The 21,459-nt window shown below is 41.7% G+C and overlaps 1 protein-coding gene across 1 annotated transcript in view; it reads left to right on the forward strand.

The window, feature by feature from the left end:
• Nucleotides 1-21,459, forward strand: part of LOC146860857 (malignant fibrous histiocytoma-amplified sequence 1 homolog) — a 106,491-nt gene that overhangs the window by 68,232 nt on the left and 16,800 nt on the right. The window contains exons 5-8 of the mRNA XM_085646384.1: nt 883-1,073; nt 1,320-1,810; nt 10,146-10,303; nt 12,413-12,581. Coding sequence (XP_085502510.1) covers nt 883-1,073; nt 1,320-1,810; nt 10,146-10,303; nt 12,413-12,581 — 1,009 coding nt within the window. The remainder of the gene's footprint in view (nt 1-882; nt 1,074-1,319; nt 1,811-10,145; nt 10,304-12,412; nt 12,582-21,459) is intronic.

The following is a 21,459-nucleotide window of genomic DNA, read 5'->3' on the forward strand; positions in this document are numbered from 1 at the left end:
GAAGTGGCAGATTGTATAAAGTAGCATGTAAGGATCCCCATGGACTTGAGTGTCACTTGCTTCCTCCCTTCCTATATTAGATATCTGCTTGCTAAAACCTTGTAAGAAAAGGGCCGCTAGGATGTGTGAGTATGTGGGAGTGAGCTATAGTAAAGTGATTAAGAGTGTGCCAAGCTTGTGATAGGTAATGAGGTCTGTGGCGTCTGGATGATGTAATACTGCAGAGAGTGTGTTAATGACGGTTGGATAGACTGAGGGTGTCTGATGTGCATGAGGTTGGGTCAATGTGTTGTAGGGGAATTGGTGCTGAGGGGGTGTTGGACTAGGCACATGATGCAATCTTACCTGGTAGATGTTTCGTGAGCTTGCAGTGAATCAAGGGTTTTGGACTAAGGGCATTCCTGTCCTAAACAACTAATGCCCTAGACTGGGTCTACCAGTACACAAGGACTGGGGATACCTTGGGCAGTGGGATGGCCTGAGGAGTCGATTTCAGTAGGTAAGCCAAGAAGTGTCCGGTGACAACCAGTGATGCCACTTCCTCTGTAGATGAATGCTGTGTTTTTTTGGTAAACCAGTGATGACACTTCCTGCAAAGTTCCTTTTGTGGAATCTGGTAAGGATTTATTTCTTTTTGGCAAAGTGATAGAAAGACCAGAAGATTGATTTCTTACATATGCTATGCTTTCACCCCGCCTATATTGGTGTTGCAATGTGACTGCATTGTAGTATTTTATGTGCCAGTGTTTGCACTTGTGTTGGTGTATGAGTTGAGGCATTCATGTGAATATACCCTCCTATATTTAAAGACTGCAAACTGTGGTCCTCTAAACTACCTCCTGCTGGCTTCTTTTTGTTAATGCATTTGTTGCTAAATTCCAGGTGTTATGGAGTTTAATCACCTGTTGAGTGAAATTGCCCACACTGGTAATCTGGATGAGCTTGACAAAGATCTTCTGCAGGACATCTTGAGATACCTTCACCGCATCGGCCTTATTATATGGTATGAAGACATCAAACATGTGGCTAATACAGTGTTTCTCAAACCCTCCTTTCTTATCACGATGTTCAAGGTGAGCATGATACTGTTAAAAACATTTGATTCAGAGAGCTGATAAAGCGGGGGTATTCTGTTTGTTGTCATTTCCCATCTGTGGACAATTATAGCTTTTATTTTCTAGTACTTCCAAACTTGGAAAACTAATCTTTTATATGGCATCTTGGCTATTTGCATTTACTCTATGCAGTTCTGATAATTGTGCTTTAAACATAGTAAACTGGCTCACATTGTGTACACCTTTGCTTGTGTTGCTCCTCAGATGCTCATTCGCCATGACCTTGAACAGCAATTTGACTGCATCCCTGTGGATGTGCTGGTTGGAGAACAAACATTCAAACGAGACACCTTAAAGTGGAAAGCCATGTTCCAGAGTAAAGCCATGTTTCGCCTGAAAGCTGTACGTGTCTTGGTTAAGCATCAGCTGCAGCGATTCTACCCGAGGCATATGGCAGACATCTTTGAAGAAATGATGGGGCACTGGGATGAGAACGGAAAGCTCTTAAGCCTGCTGGAACATTTTGAAATATGCCTGCAGGTGAGGAACAGCACACACCTCAATGCAGCAGCGCAGGAATTTATACCTGGAGCTAAGTGGATGGCAGCTGCAAGTTCTCCTGAGACTTGCTACCTGTTTCCGCTTTATCTGCAGCAAAACCGTGAAGTAGCAGAAAGGTGGGCTGGAGACCACCAAGAAGATCTTCATATTCGTGCCTACTGTTCACCCGAAGTCCCAGAAGGGTTTTTTCAGAGGTATGAAAAATAGTTGGTTGGTGCGTGGGGGGAGTGGAAGGAGATGGAATTAATGCTGTGTTTTGTGTCTTGCGCTCCAGGTATATCCTTCGATACCTTAGCAGGAGTATTGTCTTCATTCAATTTAGTCACACATCATTCTAAAGCACTGTTTTAAAACCTGGGGATGTGACCCTTTCAAAAATATCAAAGTAAAATTCCCAAGAATGTTTTCTTTAATAATGGCCTAACTCCTCCTGTAATTAATTAATCACTCCCCACAATCGCAGAGGAACAAACTTATGTCACACAGTACTCTCTCATCTAGAATGTATAACTTAAAAAGAAATGGCATTTGTTTACCCCTCATCTCCAGGCCAGCATAGAGCGCTGCGTTTTAGATAGCTGGTTTTCCTGCAGCATCAGTTTACCGACACCCATCACCATTCTAGTATTTCTGTAATCATGTAGGCCTATAAGCATTCCAATATAAAATGGTAATTTTGACAAAAGATATAACGATTTCTGAAAGCACTTATGTCCCATGTAATTCTCCTTCCCTCTAACCAATGTTCAGACCATATATGACTTGCATTATTGAATCAAGTTTGTTTTAGGTGCCAATGAGAAAGTTACCGCCTTCTTTTCATGCTTTCTATGCATGCACATGCACTTACAAGCTTCACCTCTAAACACACAACTTTTCCTAACAACTAGTTCCATAGCCAACTCTGCAGCTCATTAGATATACCCCATATTAAAACATTGAACTGTTGAGAGCTCCATTTAAGATAATGGGGTGGCTCTTTGTTTATTATTATAGCCTTCTGCTCCAACATTCTAATTTTTGTCTTTATGTTTCTCTTTTTTTTACATTTAGAACATTCTACCCTTAGTGGGTGGAATGTTCTAATAGGCTTATAGCGCTTCCGCTTAGGGCCATACCAGTTGTCAAAGGTTGGGTTCATGGCCTTTAACAACCAGTATAGCCCTCAACAGCGTTCTATAAGGCTACATAATATATGCTGCCAGTTATACCATTTAGGTCTCCAGTAAGCAGCGGCGGCCGCTCCATTAGGGCAGAGGAGCGTCGCCCCCCTGCCTCCTCCTGTACATAAAATGAGTTTTAAACCCGTTTTATTCTCGTTTTATTTCAATCCCCTGGACCCGCCCCCAGGACTCTGACCAGTCTTGGGGGTTGGGTCCAGGGGATGACACTGCTGGTGGGGGAGTGGTGGGAACTCCCTTCACTGCGCATGAGGTGTTTGGCTGGCCGTGTCAGGCCAGCCAATCTCCTCATGCGCAGTGAAGCTCTCTCCAGCCCCAGCTGCGTTGCTGCGGCTGGAGAGAGCAGGCACAGGCTCCCAGTCTTCCTGGGAGCACAAGTTGCTGACGCTCAGGCCAATCCTGTAGCTGCTCTTATGCGAGAGCAGCTTCAGGATTGGCGGCAGGGCAAGCTGGGAGCCTGTGCCCAGCCCTAGAGCCAGAAGCAGGAAGAGCCACTGCGTGGGAGACGGTGGTGGCAGCAGCGTTACAGTACGTTTTTTTTGTATTTTGTAATTTTTTTTTACCCAAACCTTCCGTATCTTCCTCCTCCCTCCTCGCCATTTCCCTCCTCCAGCCTGCCCCCCTCCCCCATTGTGGCAGGAAACTGGCTGCTACTGCCATTAAGAGCAGGATATATTTTGATTGTGTATTCTCCCTCCTCCTTGGTGTTACTAATACCTAGGGCATTGGTAACTCTTGGCAGTGGGAAGGGATTGGGAGTTCGGGGGTAGGGTGGGGAAGAATATTTCTGATCACAGTATTTTGGGAAACTAACGTAAGAGGATTTTGTAGTTTCCTCACAGATTCCTACTTGGGTTTGCCTATTATTTCACACTAATTTCAGCTGCTATAAGCAGCCAAAATCTACTGGTGAAATTCTCCCAATCCAGAGTTAACCTGGATTTTATAATCCCAGTTGGTCAGGTAACCCATATTACAGACCTCATCGTGATTACCAAGTTCTTAGAAGCTGTGAGTGACGACTCTTCACAAATGAAGTAGGTAAGTACAACTTTATTCTTAGAAGTTGTAACCTGTGGCGCAGGCGTGGCTCATCCCCAGCCAGCCAGTCTCCAACTGGCCACCTCAGAACTCACCAACAGGAGGTAGAATTTGGCACAGTGCTCCACACTCCTCACGCTAAAGGGAAGCATGTAAACTATAAGTAAAACACAGGTTAACGCTGGTTTTTGATTAAAACTGTACAAAGAAGTTTATCAGTATTGTTAACTGTGGTTGGGTTTTCTCCTCATTGCCATGATAATGGAATGAGGCCCTTAGGGCTATATACCAAGGGTAAAAAAAAAAGGCTTTAATAACTGAACACGTCATACACTTTATGCAACAGAATTGAAACAAATATCATTAATCACTTCCCTTATTCGTCACCTAAGTCAGGTCTCATTTTCTGCATGACTTTCTTTATTCCGACTCCCAGGCTGTCACTTCACTTCGATGTTTCCTGTAGGGCAGGACCCTATGCCTTTTTACATATATGGCTGTCAATAAATTCCTTGTAAGTGAAGAAATGTGCCTTTTTCTTGTGTACCATACAAAATGTGAGTGGATGGAGCATATCAGAACACATTTTATACTCCTTTAGCATCCACCAGTGACCAGTCGATACTTTTCCTACAGCTTATACCGGAGCTGTAAATTTCCAAGTAGACGGAAGTCAAAGAGGTTTGATACGTTATGTTTTATTCCTCTCTGCCACACCTCACAACTAGATCACAGTGTCTTAGAATTCAGATGCCTGGTGGCAACTGGTGTTACAGACTAGGTTCAGTCCTGGGGTGGGTGCAACCTCAGAACTGAAAATGAAGGTGAAGAATGTGATTCACCTTAAGACACCTTCTCCCAGCTATTTCCATATCCCCTGTTCAGGACGGTAAACATTGTTTACAACGATGTTTACACATTGCATGCCATTACAACGCGGTCATTACAACGACCGCGTTGTTACATCGCATGCCATTACAACGCAAGCCGTTACAACAATTTGCTGTAGGGGGCAGAAGGTGTTGGATTTTAAATCCAACACCTTCCCTACTGTTGCACAGACTGAAGTTGGAATAGTTAATAATACTATTCCAAAATCCAGCACCCCGCCCCCCCTCAGCAAGTTGTTGTAATAACTTGCATTGTAATGGTCTGCAATGTAACAACGGGGTCGTTGTAATGACCGCGTTGTAATGGCATGCGTTCTAAACGCATGCGTTGTAACGTGGCATATTCGTCCCAAGTCCTCACCCTCTCTAATATGAATATTATTTCTATGGAACCTAGGCTATTTTTGTTCCACTTGCTTTGGTTCAGTTTTGAGAGAATTCATCATATATTTCAGTTAATATTTTGGCTTCTCATTCAAATTCTCTTTAATCCTAGCAATAATATTTTTCGCCCTTAATCTGAATATTATTTACCTCGAGTGTTACATGGCCCTATGTATCATTATTGTTTTACAGATTTATGTTGTTATTCTTTTTAAAGAACCTTAACATGCACAATATCGAGATAACGGAATTGAGTAATACTGATCACAGAATCATTAATACTAATATTTAGCCCCAAGTGGTCAAAAAGGAGTAGGGCAGGGGGGAAGAGGATGACGTGTGGGGCAGGGAAACAACATTTTTAATCATATATGTTGAATGTTTAAATCAAGAAGAATGTACATTCCCTATCCAAAAAGAATATTTAAACAATATTACGATAGAAGAATAAAAAAAACAATGGCCCCAATTATTTATCTGCACCCCATAACTTTGATGCTTAATTGCCTAATAATTTTATTTTTACATCACCTGCAAACATCTGTCTTTATATTCTTGAACTTGTTTTTTTTTTATTTCTTACATGTATCATGTATGTTTCATCAGTATTTTTCCTACATTTCTCAATTAAATACTTTAATATTGTTTACTATTCAGGAGCATTTTTTACAATCACAGAAGACATTATTTACCTAAATATGTAACAGTTAGAAACAAACTTTTAAAAACAGATGCGAGAACCGGTGATAATTGATTTAACTTTTTTTGTCATTTGACATTTGGTTGGACTACTCACAGTCCTGTCATGACTATTCATGGAACAGCTCGTACATTTTTAAAGGATTAGTAGGTGCCAATCTGACCACATATATGGAGAATTCTGATCACTTTCCCCATTCAATGTTACATTAATTTATTCCATTTCACCAATTATTTTGCTTTACACATCTAAATGTTAAGTAGTTAATACCAACTCGTTTCAATCCATTATTCATATTCCGAGGCCTTCCGTCGGCACTAATGAGTACCTAACATATAAGAGGATATTTTTACTCTTTCATTTTTCTTTTATCTTAGCCCCCAAATTGGAATATTTAGTATTTTTCTGTAGTACTGATGATAACATATAGGTGAAACATGTATGGTTGCTGTGTGTGTAACTAAGGGGTGGATTACCATGCGGTCGGAGCATTTCCGACTGCATTGTAATATGCCGGTCGGATTCCTTTCCGACCGCCTCATTACGATGGAGGCGATAGGAAAGGACTCCAATCGGTTATTCCGACTTTGCTTCCAAAGGGCTTGGAGAGCCCGTCAGCTAGTCGGAATGCAGCCAGTAATCCCTAGGGCAGCTCTTTCCGCACTAAAGATTAGAATGTTGGCATTTGACAGCCTTTCTGACACAGAAAGTCTGTCGGAACTCGACTTTGGAGGCCCCCAGCCGGGCCCCCTTGGTTGCACGGCCTCCGGTTGGATGCCGAGGGATTACCTATTGTGCCCCCCTGTTGATCCCTGCATCCTGTGGCAGGCACCTTGAGGTGCCTGCAACGGGGTGTAGGGAAGAACTGCACCTCCCATTTTACAATGGAAGCATGCATTCTGGCCGGAATACATGCTCCTATTGTAAAGTATAGGCATGCCACCGAACAGTGTTCTATCGCATCCTAATTAGTCGGTCGGGACCGCTAACCAGGTGTCGAGCGGTCTCATGACCAAGACGATGTTGGGCGTAGGAAACTTGTAATAGGGCCCTTACTGTTTGTAGGGTGTGCAACTCAGAAATGTAACATAAAACAGCAAAGCCCAGAGTATTTGTACACTAAAATTGGGCCTTATGCTAAATATTCCTGATGTGGACTTTATGTGACCAAATAATGATCAAATAGCTTAATATCTTTATTTATAATTTATTGTTATTACATTCAGTTCCTATTGTAAAGTGCTTTTGACGGTGTTGTCTCCTCCAACATTCTGTCCTTCACCACTTGCTTTTGCCACTCTCGGCATGTTTAGTCAAGATGCTTTCCATAGACCAGGACTTTAAGTTGGCCGGGTCTCACCGGTGCTGAGCACCGGCAGTTTTTTAAAGGGGGCCTCAAAACGGGTCTTCATCTGGCTCTGTTTTGTGCCCTGGCACAGGCGGTCCATTTTTTCAGGACTGCAGTGACCGCAGGATCATCGGTGTGCGCAGCTCACACTGCTCACTTCTCACTAGTGGAGAAGTCACGGCATGACGTCATGCCAGGTGAGCGCTGTAGGGGAAGGGAAATCCTTTAAAGAGAGTCATTTTCTCTCTGGATTTCCCTTCCCTTTCTGAAACTCAGGAGCAGCAACATTGTGTCACCAGGGTTTTAAGAGGAAGCTTTTTCAATATTATATACAAGCCATGGTTGCTGCTTATTTCCCCTATGAAACTAACAACCATTGACAAAGCCAATAGTCTTGACTTTTTGTAGGTATGATGTTACTTGTTCTATTATATATCTGGATGCAATGACAGAAACAGCAAAATAGAAGTTGGGCAGCACACTATGCCAAGCACAGATATTTAGCTTACGTGTTTTATGCCATGCCCTTAATAAAATTGACCACGCCCCTTTGAGAGACCCCCAGTTTTTTCATCCCACTTAAAGCCCTGCCATAGACACATGCTTGCACACGTGGCAAACTTTTGTCCTAAGAGCTTCAAGTCAGGTCCGTGTAATAGGAAAAGAATATTCCTCTTCCCCTTGTATTATGCAATGACTAAATACTCTTAAAATATTTGTTTGATGTGATTCTACAGCACATTAGAATAGACCTACCATCTGATGTTATCTTTCACAGTAAGATTGTGGTTACGTTTATACTTTATATTATGCCTATTAATAGTCTCTTCACTGGTGCTCAGCACAGTGCTACACAATCCAACTTGAGTAGTGCTGCTTAGGTCAAGGAAGTTCATCTATATTGTCTCCGGCTCCTATTATGACCAATATTCACCAAAGTCAGCAAAATGATCACCACTTAACATTTCTGCTCTGCATAGAGCTCAAAGGTGCATGTGTTTTCTTGAATAACATTTACTGTGTGGAAAGATTGTGCACCTGTATCTCATTTTAATGTTTGTGCTTCTTCTAACATATTTCCTTGATTTTACCTTTCCCAATGATAGAAATTGTCTCTCCCTTCGTTCCAGTGTAACGCCTACAGTTGTAGAACACTTGTGTAGGCATTCTGGAGGTCCCTTGATGACAGAAGCTTTTGCTTGCACCGACTCTTGCTTTTCTTGTCTGTCCTGGAGCACAATATTTCTGAAAAAGATGGAAACTAATTACATTTATTTTGCAATTATCAGGTGTGGATCTTGATAAAGCACTGTATTCTCCATTACATCGTCACGCAGGCCACTGAATTACCCTTGAAAGCAAAGCATCCTCGCTCACAGTGCCTCCCAACCTCATTCAGAATTTAGCAGATTGTCGGGTTTTTTTTGTCGACCTGGCCTTGGTGCAAGCTTCGCTTCATTTCAAATAGTCCAGAAAGGCTCCTGTACTTTAAATAAGCAGCGGGTCTGTGACGCAGTATTGGTTAATGTTTACTATTAATCAAAATCCCATTGTAAACATGTGGTCATAGTGAGTAGTTCAGTCAAGTAATTTTTACTTTTTATTTTGATGTGCTTCATAAGCATTGTAGAATAATGGTTTTCCATCCTGATTAGTATAAGTTATATTCAGTTTTAATATCTAGAATTTTCAAAGTTTCAAACGTAGTAAAATCCAATGTCTCGATTTCAACTGGCTCATGGCTCAGTAACAGGTCCCTGACAGCTAACACTTTCGCTCGACAGTGTATCATCAAGCTGTCCCAAGGCTCATATATAGGACTGTTTTTTTAAATAAATATTGTCCTGGAGCTAGAGTTAAGAGTCAAGGCGGAGGAGAGTCGCTCCACTAAGCAGGTTGAAAAAAAAAAGAAAATGATAATAACTCATTGTTATTATCATTTTATGTTTCCCCTTGCTCAGCTGGGTAGGGGTGGGGCTGCTCTACTCACAGGGCAGGGCAGGGGAGGAGTGGTTTGGCCAATCCAAGTGCGCAGGACCCTTTGGCCGGCCATCACGGGCCGACCAAACCGTCATGCACACTTTGCATGTTCTCCATGCAGGCTGCATTACAGTCTGCAGAGCGAACATGCCCAGCCTCCCATTCTTTGGCTGAGTGCCGAACCACGGTTCTTAGACAAATCACAACGCTTCATTGCAGCGTTGTGATTGGCTATTAGGAGGCTAGTAGCCGGGTGCATCCTGCTTCGACCTGCCCTGGAAGCGGGGAAGAGGAATGAGAGGAGGTGGCAGCGGCAGACAGGTAAGTGTGTATTTTCATTTTTATTTTATTCCCTCCTCCACCCTCACGCCTGCGACCCGCCCCCCACTGCCTTCAAATACCAACCGCCACTGTTAAGAGTGCATGATACTGAACCCTCACAGAGGCTGACTCTGACCAGGCTAATAACTACGCATTATATTTAACTCCCTTAGGGCGTGATTACTAGTGGCCAGTGTTGGATGAAATAATTATCGCATCTGATGAAACCTGATGCAAGGTGTTTGAAAATTATTTGATGTGTTGTCACATTAGAAAATGTTTGGTGAATAACATGCAGATGTTGGTGCTTTCACCACCAAAATCAGCATGTCGTGGTACATACGGGTTAATTTCCCTCTTATTAAATTCCATCAGGTTTGACCTGCTGGAAGTTAATATAGGTTGCAATCTTTAGCACGCCTGGTATTTACTGGGTGCGATAAACAGTGTTGTGCTGCTGGATACAACCTATGAAAAGTGCACTTATACATGTTTGTCAGAAATCATACTGTGATCTCTTCCTGTTGACAGCTTGTTCATTAGGATGCCTTGATTTGTGTCATGAGCCATTTATTGATTCTTTCTCATCTCAGTGAAATAAAAGTATGTTTTACTGGCACACCAAATTAGTGCATTGATCACTTTACCACATGTTTGCCTTAATTTCTGCTTTGTGTCTTCTAGGCTGATGATCAAATCTTGCTCTTTCTACAAAACCAATTGGGTTGGAAGAGTAATGTTCCTGCTAGTGAGCAATGGCAAACCACTGCTGATCAAGGAGAACAATGCAAAGGGTGATAGCTACATTGAGATCAGGGGTAGGAAGCCTTACAAGAAACCTGGTAAGGACTTGTGGTAGAGAGCATAAACAAAGTGCACAGTACAAACACTTTCACATTGGTGTTCGATGTAAACATTGCTAGTCTAGTTGGCTGTGGGAATGTCTTCCTGCCACAATTCAGTTTCATGATGCCAGTGTAAGAATGAAACCATCGTAAACAGCCTTCCTTATTAAAGGTATTAACAGAAATGTTGCTACCACTTCCTAAAGATGTTCTATCCAGGGCAGCGATAGATCTCTGTGAGCAAACCTCCTCAAGCCCACCTAATCTGTGAATTGAGGTAGAGCATCTCAGCCTCGTTTTCAGATAGAGCACTTCATCCTCTTTTTCAGATAAGGAATCAGAGAGCATTCTCAGCCTCTTTCTTCTCACCAGTGCAAGGCACTCTTCCTCACCCCACAAAAAATAATGTTGCCTTTCTTTATGAGAAGGAACATGGAAAATCCAAAGGCTTGTGACTGATTCTTGATTTAGAGGCTGGGTGATGACAAGAGAAGTTAACTACATATTGTATATAATATTTCATTCAATCAAGCATGTATATTGCGCCCAGCAAAAGCTGCCTGTCTTCTTTCTGAGAAGAAGAGGTGGTTGTACCTTGTATTGCACGATTGGGAGTGTGATCATTCACTGTTTACTAGGTCTTCTGTTTGGAATGTTTAAAACAACATAACATGCAATTGTAAAGCACACTGTGACGTTGGAATTCTTAGGGGCATAGTAGACCCACCAGGATTCAGTCGAGTTACCGTGAGGACAAACACTCATTCCTGCAGAGGATGCATAAGTGGACTGAACCATCACGCCCAACAATTGAATTACTATCCTGTTTATCATCATCACTCAGTGTAACTTTAAACTTTTGGAGCAGTTCTTCCATCAGATATCCTCTAGAATAGGGTTGTCAAAAATTGGTCCATGGATGACTTGTGCTTGCCAAATAGTACTATGCAGCAGTCTCTCATCTCCATTCATAGACTGTACATCTATCTAACATACACAATGCCCCCATCCAGAGTTAGACAACCATGCTCTTGCACTAACAACACTTGAGGTGCCAGATGTGTTTGATGAATGGCTTGTGATAACAGATTTAACCTGCATAGAATGAACTGATTTATTTTTATATCAAAGGTTTATGCCTATTATTGGATTTCAGAGTGTTTGCAGATGGTATGGACATTTAATCGAATGTGTTTCCAATGCCTTTTACCTGCCTCAAAAATTGTAATTACTTACAGCTTATGGACGCACCAGTAGCTGTAATACAATCAGTTGTGCAATATCGAATCATAACCCCAGGCTTACAGGATCTAAGCTAATGTGTATATAAACCAATATTTGCCTTATTGAACACACTGTGACGAACCTATGTTAATTATATTCCCTGTTATCTGTGATATATGTCTTGCTGAAGTGGCATTTATGCCTCTGTATCGAAGTTTGATACAATTGAACATGGCATCAGGACTGGTAAGCTTGTCCTCCCCTTGGCACAAATTTGCAAAACTTAGTGTAGGGTGTAATGCGGTCAAGAGTTGTCAGAGTTACAGGGGCTCTCAACAACAATTGTTTTGCTTGAGATTTACAATCAGCTTTCTCCAGAACCCCCCCCCCCCCCACAAAATTACTGAATGAGAAACACCTAGATTGAAATGCACACAGGGCATGAAATCATTTGGTGCCTTTTATGAGTTTGGGAATTTGGTTCAGCAATTTTTGAGAAAAAAACTCAGAATGTTGCTGAGCAGTGCATCTCTGTGAGATATGTATCTAATTGTTACCTGTGAGGATTAGGTGCATTAAAACGAAATATATTTTCATGTTTATGATAAATGATTGCCTAAATAAATACATGGATGTGGATGTGGATGTGGATGTGAGGTGGATGTCTTTCTCTTCACAGACTAAGGACAAGGCAGTGGTTTGGGAGAGAGGTAAAGTGAGGTCTCATTTGACCTGAGGTGAAAGCAGAAATGTGCCCCCTTGTCTCCTAAGTTTGTACAACATTCTATATGGTCATTCTCTGAAATCATATGAGTAACAGAGACTTTGCAAGGATCTCCATTGAATCAGCCAAACGATTAAACAGATTTCTCTTTTGTAAAGATTTCAGGCCTGTGTGGGACTTCATCCTGTCGATCGTCTCCCTCATCAGAAAGCTCTCAGACGAGTGGCCAGGCCTTCATTTGTGTCTAAGAACGCCCTGCAGGACAGCCGGCTGCCCTGACGAATTTGATTGGCCAGATGTCCACAGTACAAACATTGTTTGCTATATGTGCGTATGCATAGTTTTCTATGTTTTATAAACTGCGCTTTGGTGTAAAAGCACCTCAGTGGTGGGACTTACCATGTGGTATATTCACTGTTAACAATGAGAACTAAGGTCTCACTTGCAGCCCACGGACCTCCTCTCAGTGCAGCACCCTCATTTCCAAAATCACTTTGTACTTGTATTTTGATAAGCCGGTTTGTAAAATGGGCTTTTTTGTGGTTTATATATTTTAGGCATGGCGATCAAAGTGTGGCTAAGCAAAACACTTATTTGATGTTTTTTTTTATTGCACAGTACCATTCTTCATTTTCCTTTATGTGGCTAGGAAAATGTGTTTATCTTAACAGTCCTTAGATGCAATGTGGGTTCTTTTTTCAGTTTTATCTGCCGCTTTGTTTAGGGCAGACATGACACCAGTTGGTTGAAGAAGGCTGTGTCATTGGTATAGTTCCTCCTCCCTGTTTGGTGAGTTGTACAATGTCCTTGAATGACTACTGTGGATTTTGTGGCTTTGTTATGGTCCTGCATTTCTGTAATCACATTTGTTTGGTGAACATAGAAGATTCACATGCTGCTGTTACTTTTTGTTTCTTCAGTGATTACAGAAAAGGGTTATTTTGGGAATGTGCTCCTGTTTGACGTGTGCCTTAGCCTCCCAGCCCTAGGGTTGGTAAATTCACACTTAGTCTAGAGATTATGGCACCAGATAAGTTACCCACATTGTTTCGGTTTCTTTTTGCTTCACCCTTCTTTGATTTGATTATAATTTGTATATGTGTTGACTATGAAGATTTGGGAATGGTAGCTTGAACATTCTCTTGTTGATCATTTATGCTAATCGTGAATGTTTGGGTGGGCAGTTGCTTTGGAAATGGAAGGAAAATACGTGATTTCAGCCAAAATTAAAGGTTTGCAGAGCATTGTGAGTAAGAAACCTTGTGAGATCCACGCAAAGTACACCAGCCTGGACTCCCCCGGTTCTCTAGTTTTCAAAAATTTTACAGGCCTACATTCCTCGAACTGAGTGAGCATATCTACCTTTGAAACTAAGACCAACATGCTGGGGAAGACTGCCTAAGATCCCTAAAGAGCACATCATAAACCATGATGGTTAGTTTTTGACAAACAGGGTAGTTAGTGAGAATCTTGCATATGTCCTGTCCACCATTATGTGCAGTACTGTGACTGTAATGCACTTGTCATACGGCAAACTGAACCTCTACCATAACCTTATAGCCTGCTGTGGATGGCTACACCAGTTAATAAAGGCCCTGAACCCCAGTTATAATCCTGAGACGCCGACGTGGGCTTATAATGAAGGTGCTGGCCTTTAACAACAGGTATAACCCGAGGCACAAGGGCTATAAGGCTATCAGAACTTTCCACCCACTAAGGGTAAAATGTTCTAAATAAAAAGGGAGAAACAGAAAGACAAGCATTGGAATGTTGAAGTAGAAGGTTAATACGAGCCATTATAAGCCCAGATCCACTCCATTTTCTTCAATGGATCTCTCCACATTCCAGTGTTGTAATAAGTTCTGATGGAGGATGAACACGGCAAGCAGGACAAGCATTTTTACCCATACACGTAGCGTGGGGTGCAGAATTCTCTGCAATGCAATTGTTTTTTGTAAAGTGCACTATCTCCCAGGAGGGTATCCTGTCGCCAACATAGGAGCAGTCAGGGCTGATCCATTAATTTACCTAGTCGAAGAGCCAAGTGTTCAGCATGGTGCGGAATGGAATAATTTTAGAGAGGGCACGGATGTGTAGGGGCAAGTTATTCTGCCCTTTTAGAGCGAAGTTGGAGAAGTCACTTCTTGTTCTGGTGCTGCGTAAACATGGAATGTGTGCGAGTCTGATTGAGAAAAGGCGTCTGGAAGGTTTCTGAAATCTGAGGCGGTTGAGATATGCTGGTCTAGTGCTGTTTAAGGCTTTGAATGTGTGTGTCAGGAGTTTGAAAAGAGCTGTGGATGGGGTGCCAGTGAAGCTGTTGAGGTGAAGGGTGTGTGTGTGTGTTGGTATGTTGAGGGAGGAGGCTGCCTGGTGCATTCTGTATGGTTTGGAGTCTTCAACTTAGTTGATTGAGGGAGTAATTCAGTATAGTGGCAAGTGTGGCACCAATGGGTTTGAGTACATAAGTGTGTTAGGCACCCCAATGTACCCTAATATAGGCCTAGGTAGTTGCACTACCTTTTTACCTACATCCGTCCTACCTTGCTCTACATAATGGCTCTGGTGCTGACCTTTTACCTAGTTAGGTGCCGAATAAATGTTGTGTGGTTTTCTTCGAAAACTAGCCTCATTTATTATGCATGAGGATTCATAGTATTACAGCAGGATTACCATCTTCTGCTTAATAACTCTGTACAAAAATCACCACTATCGTCATCCTTGGCTGACATGCTCACAGTGTCATGACACATCTAGGTAGAACCCCTGAGGGTACCTTTTGGGTATATAAGTGCCACATCATCCCTGGGCAAACCAGAGGAGAAGCTTCCATGCTGGCAAGAGAAGCTGAAGTCCCTGCACCTAGACACTCCAGCACACAGTGGTCTGACATCCCTTGCGGGGTGTCCAGCTCAAGACCAAGACAGGGCCCTTCATTCTCCCCCATCATGTAATGGGGTGGCTCTTTCCTAGGGTGTTTCTTGGCTTCACACCTACATACATGCTAGGTACACATAGGTACACTTAACTAGGGTTTGCATCTTAGGAGTATGCTTGATTATTGCCATGTATCTATAGGCCTGCATATATTCACTGTTTTAGCAACATGGGTAGAATTCTACCTTTTATTAACTCTACTGGTGCTTATATCCGTATATATTTATTCTGGATATCTCTCTGAGAACAAATGAGCACGAGTGACTGAGCAAAACGTTCTGTACTGTTTGCACGATCCCTGAGGGGTGAGGGTTATCCTGTTCGATAGTTGCCAGAAACGATTTGCTCCTTGGTAGGGTTGTGGGGCTTATAGTGGTACTGTGAGCTAGCTGGTCTACGGACTAACATATGCATAGGAAGTGTCTGGAAACCGTCTGAACACCAAACCCTCAGTATATGTTGCCTAAACGTGCAGGCCCTATATAGATTTGTAGGAACTGCACAATAGGTGATGATCAAGCGATGGCATGTGTATCCCTACTACTTCGTCTATCTGCTTCTACCTATGTTATATCCCAGGGAAAGCACACCTAACCTATGCTTTTTCTACCTGTTCATGTCTCTGTCCCCTTCAAAGTCCTGACTAATCCCATATACTTTCCAGGTGAACCTTTACTAATGCCTTCCATCCCTAGCTACTTGAAGCTCAAGAAATTGTGACTTTAATTCGCCTTCAGCACACTTACTATGCTAAATCCAACTCCTTCCAGTTTGTGGATACAAGTTGGGTGTGTCCGAGAATACCTTTAGGGGCTTACATTCCTCGAACTGAGTGAGCATATCTACCTTTGAAACTTAGGCAAACATGCTGGTGAATACTGTCTAAGCTCCATAAAGTAATAAGCCAAACAAATGTCCTGTGGTACACATTCACCAACACTTCTACTCTTGCTTTAGAAGTGTGAAAACCCAATTAGTAAATTGTATATTAATCAATCTTATTGAAAAAGTGTACAGGACACAATATCTTTTTTGATGATGATGTCCTTCCGTGTATATACTCTCAAGCTGTATACATAGCCTGGAGAGCTCTCAGACAGCATGTACAATTTGATGCCATAGTAAGTTCACCCTATGTACAGGATCAAGGACTCATCAATGGCTATATACTTTCCAGGAGTATAAGTCTCTGGAGACCTGGCAGAAAAATGTTCCACCACAGGACGAATTTTGAACAACCCGTTATGGTCTGGATGGTCCCACAGCAATGCAGTAGAATTGTCATTGAAATGTGGTACACGCTGCAATAGCAAACATTGATCTCTGCACATGTACGGTGCAAAGATGGGTGTTACCCAAACTGTGCAAGTAGACCAGTAGGACTGCAAGTTTAGTTTGTGCACTAACCCCATTTGAAGCGTAAGGCCCAAACTCCTCAAGTGAAGTGGGAGTCCACCGGTGTGCCCTAGAATGAGGCCCAAGGTGCCTCTCACTCAGAAATTCTTCGCCATGCAAATTTGTTTACTGCACAATTTGCTCAAGGAAGTCAACATAAAAAAAGAGATGGACGTACTTAGTTCGGAAAAAAATGGCTGTATTGAGTTTACATCCAGCGATTACAGTGAACATTGGAATTTGGGGCTGAACTAAATTTGGGAGTTACCAAGAGAGCACTCCGTCGTTGCTGGCACACGTGCCTGCTCTCTGGGTTGGTCTACCCTGCTACGGTCACTCCACTGCGCATACTGTGCTTGCAAAGGGACAGCATGACTGCCATCATCATGTCTCTCACAATCGCTGGAAGATGAGTCTTCAGATGGAAAACCACAGACTGAAAAATCACTTCTAGACTCTGCTCCATTTTCCTCTCCCTCAGATGCTGTCTCGGTATCTGCTGTCTCAGTCTCTGATCTTGCCTCCAAACTGTCCTCCATAGCCCGAGTTAGGGCCTAGACAGCAGTCATCCACCAAGGCGCCATCTCTGCTAACTGGCAAAAACCTTCCCTCTAAAACACTGTCCTACGTAAAAGGTAGAAATATTGTTCTAAATCACTCGCTAGGTGTGTGCTTCTTTCAGATGTGTGCAACAGTAAATAAACAAAAAAATACTTATTTTGGTAAATCTGCAGGTTCTCTAAAGACACTAAAAAACAACAAAAAGACACAGTATTAATTCATCTTGACACATACCCTATACTATAGCATACTTTTGTCATGACATATGCAAAACATTATTGTTGGGGGATCACCAGAATAAAAGTAATGTCACAAAGCTACAAATCTATCTTTGATCTCCAGAACGACACATTCAAAAGTATCCTCTGCAACTTTGTGCGCCGGTGTGCTCCTTGTGAAAACTTACAGTGCTATCACCAAGGTCAATGGAATAATGCGGCAGGGTTATCTAAATGATGCACAATTATGTGGCATAAAGCAGCAGTTTGACTTCATTATTTTATGGTTTGTAAACATGCTAATACTATATGGGGAAACATTCCAACTCATAATACCAGTTAGCAACCAAATGCAACTGAAAGATGACTAGTCAGCCTTTGCGCAAGCCCTTCTACTGTGTGGTAACACGTTGATCCCTTTGCACTACAGGATACATACTGCATATGCCACATAAATCTACCATCTGCTGCATAATCTGTAGATGTTAGATGTATATGGCATTTGCTGTACATATATAATTTTTAAATGTGTGTTTTCCCTGGGGCCACAATTTGACCCAGCGGATAAAACATATTTGAAAAAATATATATGGCCCCCAAAGGGGGTCGATTCATATGCTGCGGGTCAACCTCCTACCTAAATGTTTTGCTTTCTTTTTGGAAATATGTGCAGCTGCGACTCAGCAGGAGAGAACACACACCTTGCTACTTTTGCTGCTACGGTGGGGAATCCGTGACGTCAGTGCGATAGGCGTGAAGGAGAGTTGGGGGCTGATGGGGAAGTGATTCCTCATCTCTCCCAACCTTTGTAACAATTTCTTTTAAAGGATCGCTTTCAGCCCACCCCACTGTCGGACAAAGGTCGACAGATGCACTGGAGAGTGTTGGAAGGTTGTCGCCCAATGGCTGACATCCACACCTAGCAGGATTAAACAAACTGTAAAATGTATTAAACACTGTTTAAACTAAAGATTATTTCCATAGAGCTTCCCTTCAACAATACAAATGCAGTTGCTATAGCACTCTGAAATGTTATGCCCTTTCCAGTTTCATGAACAAGAGTTAAGACAGTGAGCTCATGAGAAGATAATGGAAGTATTCCGTTACCATGCATGTCTGCCACTACCACTCATTTAGTTACAGCCTGTGCCATTACATTGTGGACCTTTAACCTATATTTTTGTGGTTTTACATATACTAAAAAAAGTCTAATCCACCTTATCTATTGCCTTAAAAAGTCTCGCTCACCTTCCTGGAGAGTTTCAGGGTGATCCTTCAAGCAGCAGACGAGAAAAAGAGGGGTCCCGAAAACGTGCTTTCCCTATGCAATTTTCCATACTAAAATTGAACAGCGATACAGCAAAAACGGCTAAACGAAATTACACCAAATTTGTCAGAATGCTAGATCTTTACTTTGAAAACATGTTTTTTGTGATTTGGTGTAAATCTGTTCTGTAGTTTTTGAGAAATTAAAGTTCATAGTATATAGATATCTGGATGTGGCCAAGCAATTTGTTTGACAGGCAGCAACTTGTTTTGCTACTAACTTTGGCAACGTTTGTCGACTCTTCACAAAACTTTCCAAAAAACAGTTCATTCACCTCAGCTCCTTCCTCGAAAGTTTTGGGGTGCTGGGGCCAATATAAATGGGTTTTCCCAAAATGCAGTTTCTCTATGCAGATTCCATAGAGAATTTTAAGCCAAAAGGACTGAATAAGAACTACACCAAATGTGGCAGGAAACTAGATCTTTAAGCCAAAAGTTTGCTATTTGTATTTTTGTGTATATCTGTTCAGTAGATTTACAGAAATTTGTGTTCAGAATGTGCTGAACTCTAGATAGTTGGGTACACAATCGTCTCGCAAGATTCATGCAGGCATGCAAATTCAAATAATGGAGCAAGCTGATTGACCTCGAGGGCCTTTTTTCCTGCTGGCCATCTCGCTAGAGCAAGAGGCTCCCACCAGTCCAACGATAGCAGATGGTCCGATTGTTTGGCCACAATACAAACAGAAATGTTGAGGCCCCTTTTACAGAACTCTGGGACATTGTCACCATTTCTTGAAAATTTAAAATAATTTAGGTATTAGGGGGCAGAGTAGGGATATGCTATACCTTGTAGGAAATGTCCATGAGGCACACCATGGGGAAAAAATTTGAAAAACAATTTTTATTGCACCACGATTTAGCAGGAGTCTTATGAGAGTCCTGCGGACTGAGAAAATAATGTAAAAAGAAGATTTTGCGCAGACACGCCGTAGGCTGTGCACAGTAGGGAGTTGGCCACCCACAGGTTGAGCACCTGCATGGGGTTGGGTGCTAGGCCTGGCTCAGTGCCTGTGCCTATGGCCTGTGGCCAACCCTATGCCGTGCACGGACAAAGGCTTGGATAGTTACATATGGTAACAAAACCTTACTTTATGTTGAAAAGAATGGCAACATTCACTGAAAAAAACAAAGGATAAAGTGACATTCAAGTATGCCAATGATCTATTACTTTACGTAAAAAAAATGTTTAAATTCACTGAAAAGTGATTTGTGAGTTTGGTGAAAATGCCAGTTAAACCACTGAAATTCTTCAGTTATACTTGACTGAAGAACTATAAATCAATTCCCTCACCAGCTTATGACCTATTACATCACTCATGAAATGTTCTGTGACATCGTTAATAATATCACTGATGACACCTGAAATGTGCATGACTTGGGCTTGAGGTATAATTTCTTCAGTTAATTAAAACTTGCGAATTCCAGTGTTTTATTTAGGTTAAAATGTTATGTTAACTGACATTTTCACTTAACAATAACTTCACTTTAATCTTTATTTTTTTCAGTGAATATATATATATATATATATATAAAGTTTTCAGCTCCAGTAAGCAAAACACGCACTCAGAAAGGTACAGCTCGTTGGCGATTTATTCACAAGGTAACGCTACGCGTTTCAGCACAGAAGTGCCTTGATCACACGTTAAACCTTCTACCAATCAGAAACATCTTATGTACAAACACCAGGACTGGTCAATTGAAAACAACATAGTGGAAGGACACTCGCAAGAAAAATAATGATTCGGCCATATTGAAATGGTTCCTTTCCATTGAATCCCTATTGCATCATAGAGATATGTAATGCAAAACAATGAGTCCGATTAATTCAAGTGAAAGATCCGGACTACATCAGATATGAAAAATACAAGAATAACAAAATATGCGCATACTAAGTAATATCGCATATATGCATAAGAAACAACATTGTACTCGGTCTAGTGCCCGAAAGGAATCAGTATCTGTAATAGACCGAGTACAATGTTGTTTCTTATGCATATATGCGATATTACTTAGTATGCGCATATTTTGTTATTCTTGTATTTTTCATATCTGATGTAGTCCGGATCTTTCACTTGAATTAATCGGACTCATTGTTTTGCATTACATATCTCTATGATGCAATAGGGATTCAATGGAAAGGAACCATTTCAATATGGCCGAATCATTATTTTTCTTACGAGTGTCCTTCCACTATGTTGTTTTCAATTGACCAGTCCTGGTGTTTGTACATAAGATGTTTCTGATTGGTAGAAGGTTTAACGTGTGATCAAGGCACTTCTGTGCTGAAACGCGTAGCGTTACCTTGTGAATAAATCGCCAACGAGCTGTACCTTTCTGAGTGCGTGTTTTGCTTACTGGAGCTGAAAACTTTATTGAATCTAAACTCGGCGGTGGGATTGGCCGAGTATAACACGCCACCTGACTATGGGAGATGGATCCCGGAAACGAATCCTGTTGTGAAATGATGAAATATATATGTATATATATATATATATATATATATTGACATGCACACACACATGTATATTTATATATGTGTGTGTGTGTGTGTGTGTGAGCATTTCTGCATACTCACACACGCATGTATTTATATAACCATCTTTTAAATTTAGTTTTTGGGGGACCATAAACCCTCCTACCCGTTTACCTCTCTTTATCGATACCCACTCTTAAAATCTAGAAGTACCCTTACTTCCCTTTCACTCTACCCACCCCTGAACCATAAATTCACCCTTACCTCCCTTTACCTCTACCCACAACTGAACCCA

Source organism: Triturus cristatus, chromosome 3_1 (assembly GCF_964204655.1).
Source record: "Triturus cristatus chromosome 3_1, aTriCri1.1, whole genome shotgun sequence".
NCBI lineage: Eukaryota > Metazoa > Chordata > Amphibia > Caudata > Salamandridae > Triturus > Triturus cristatus.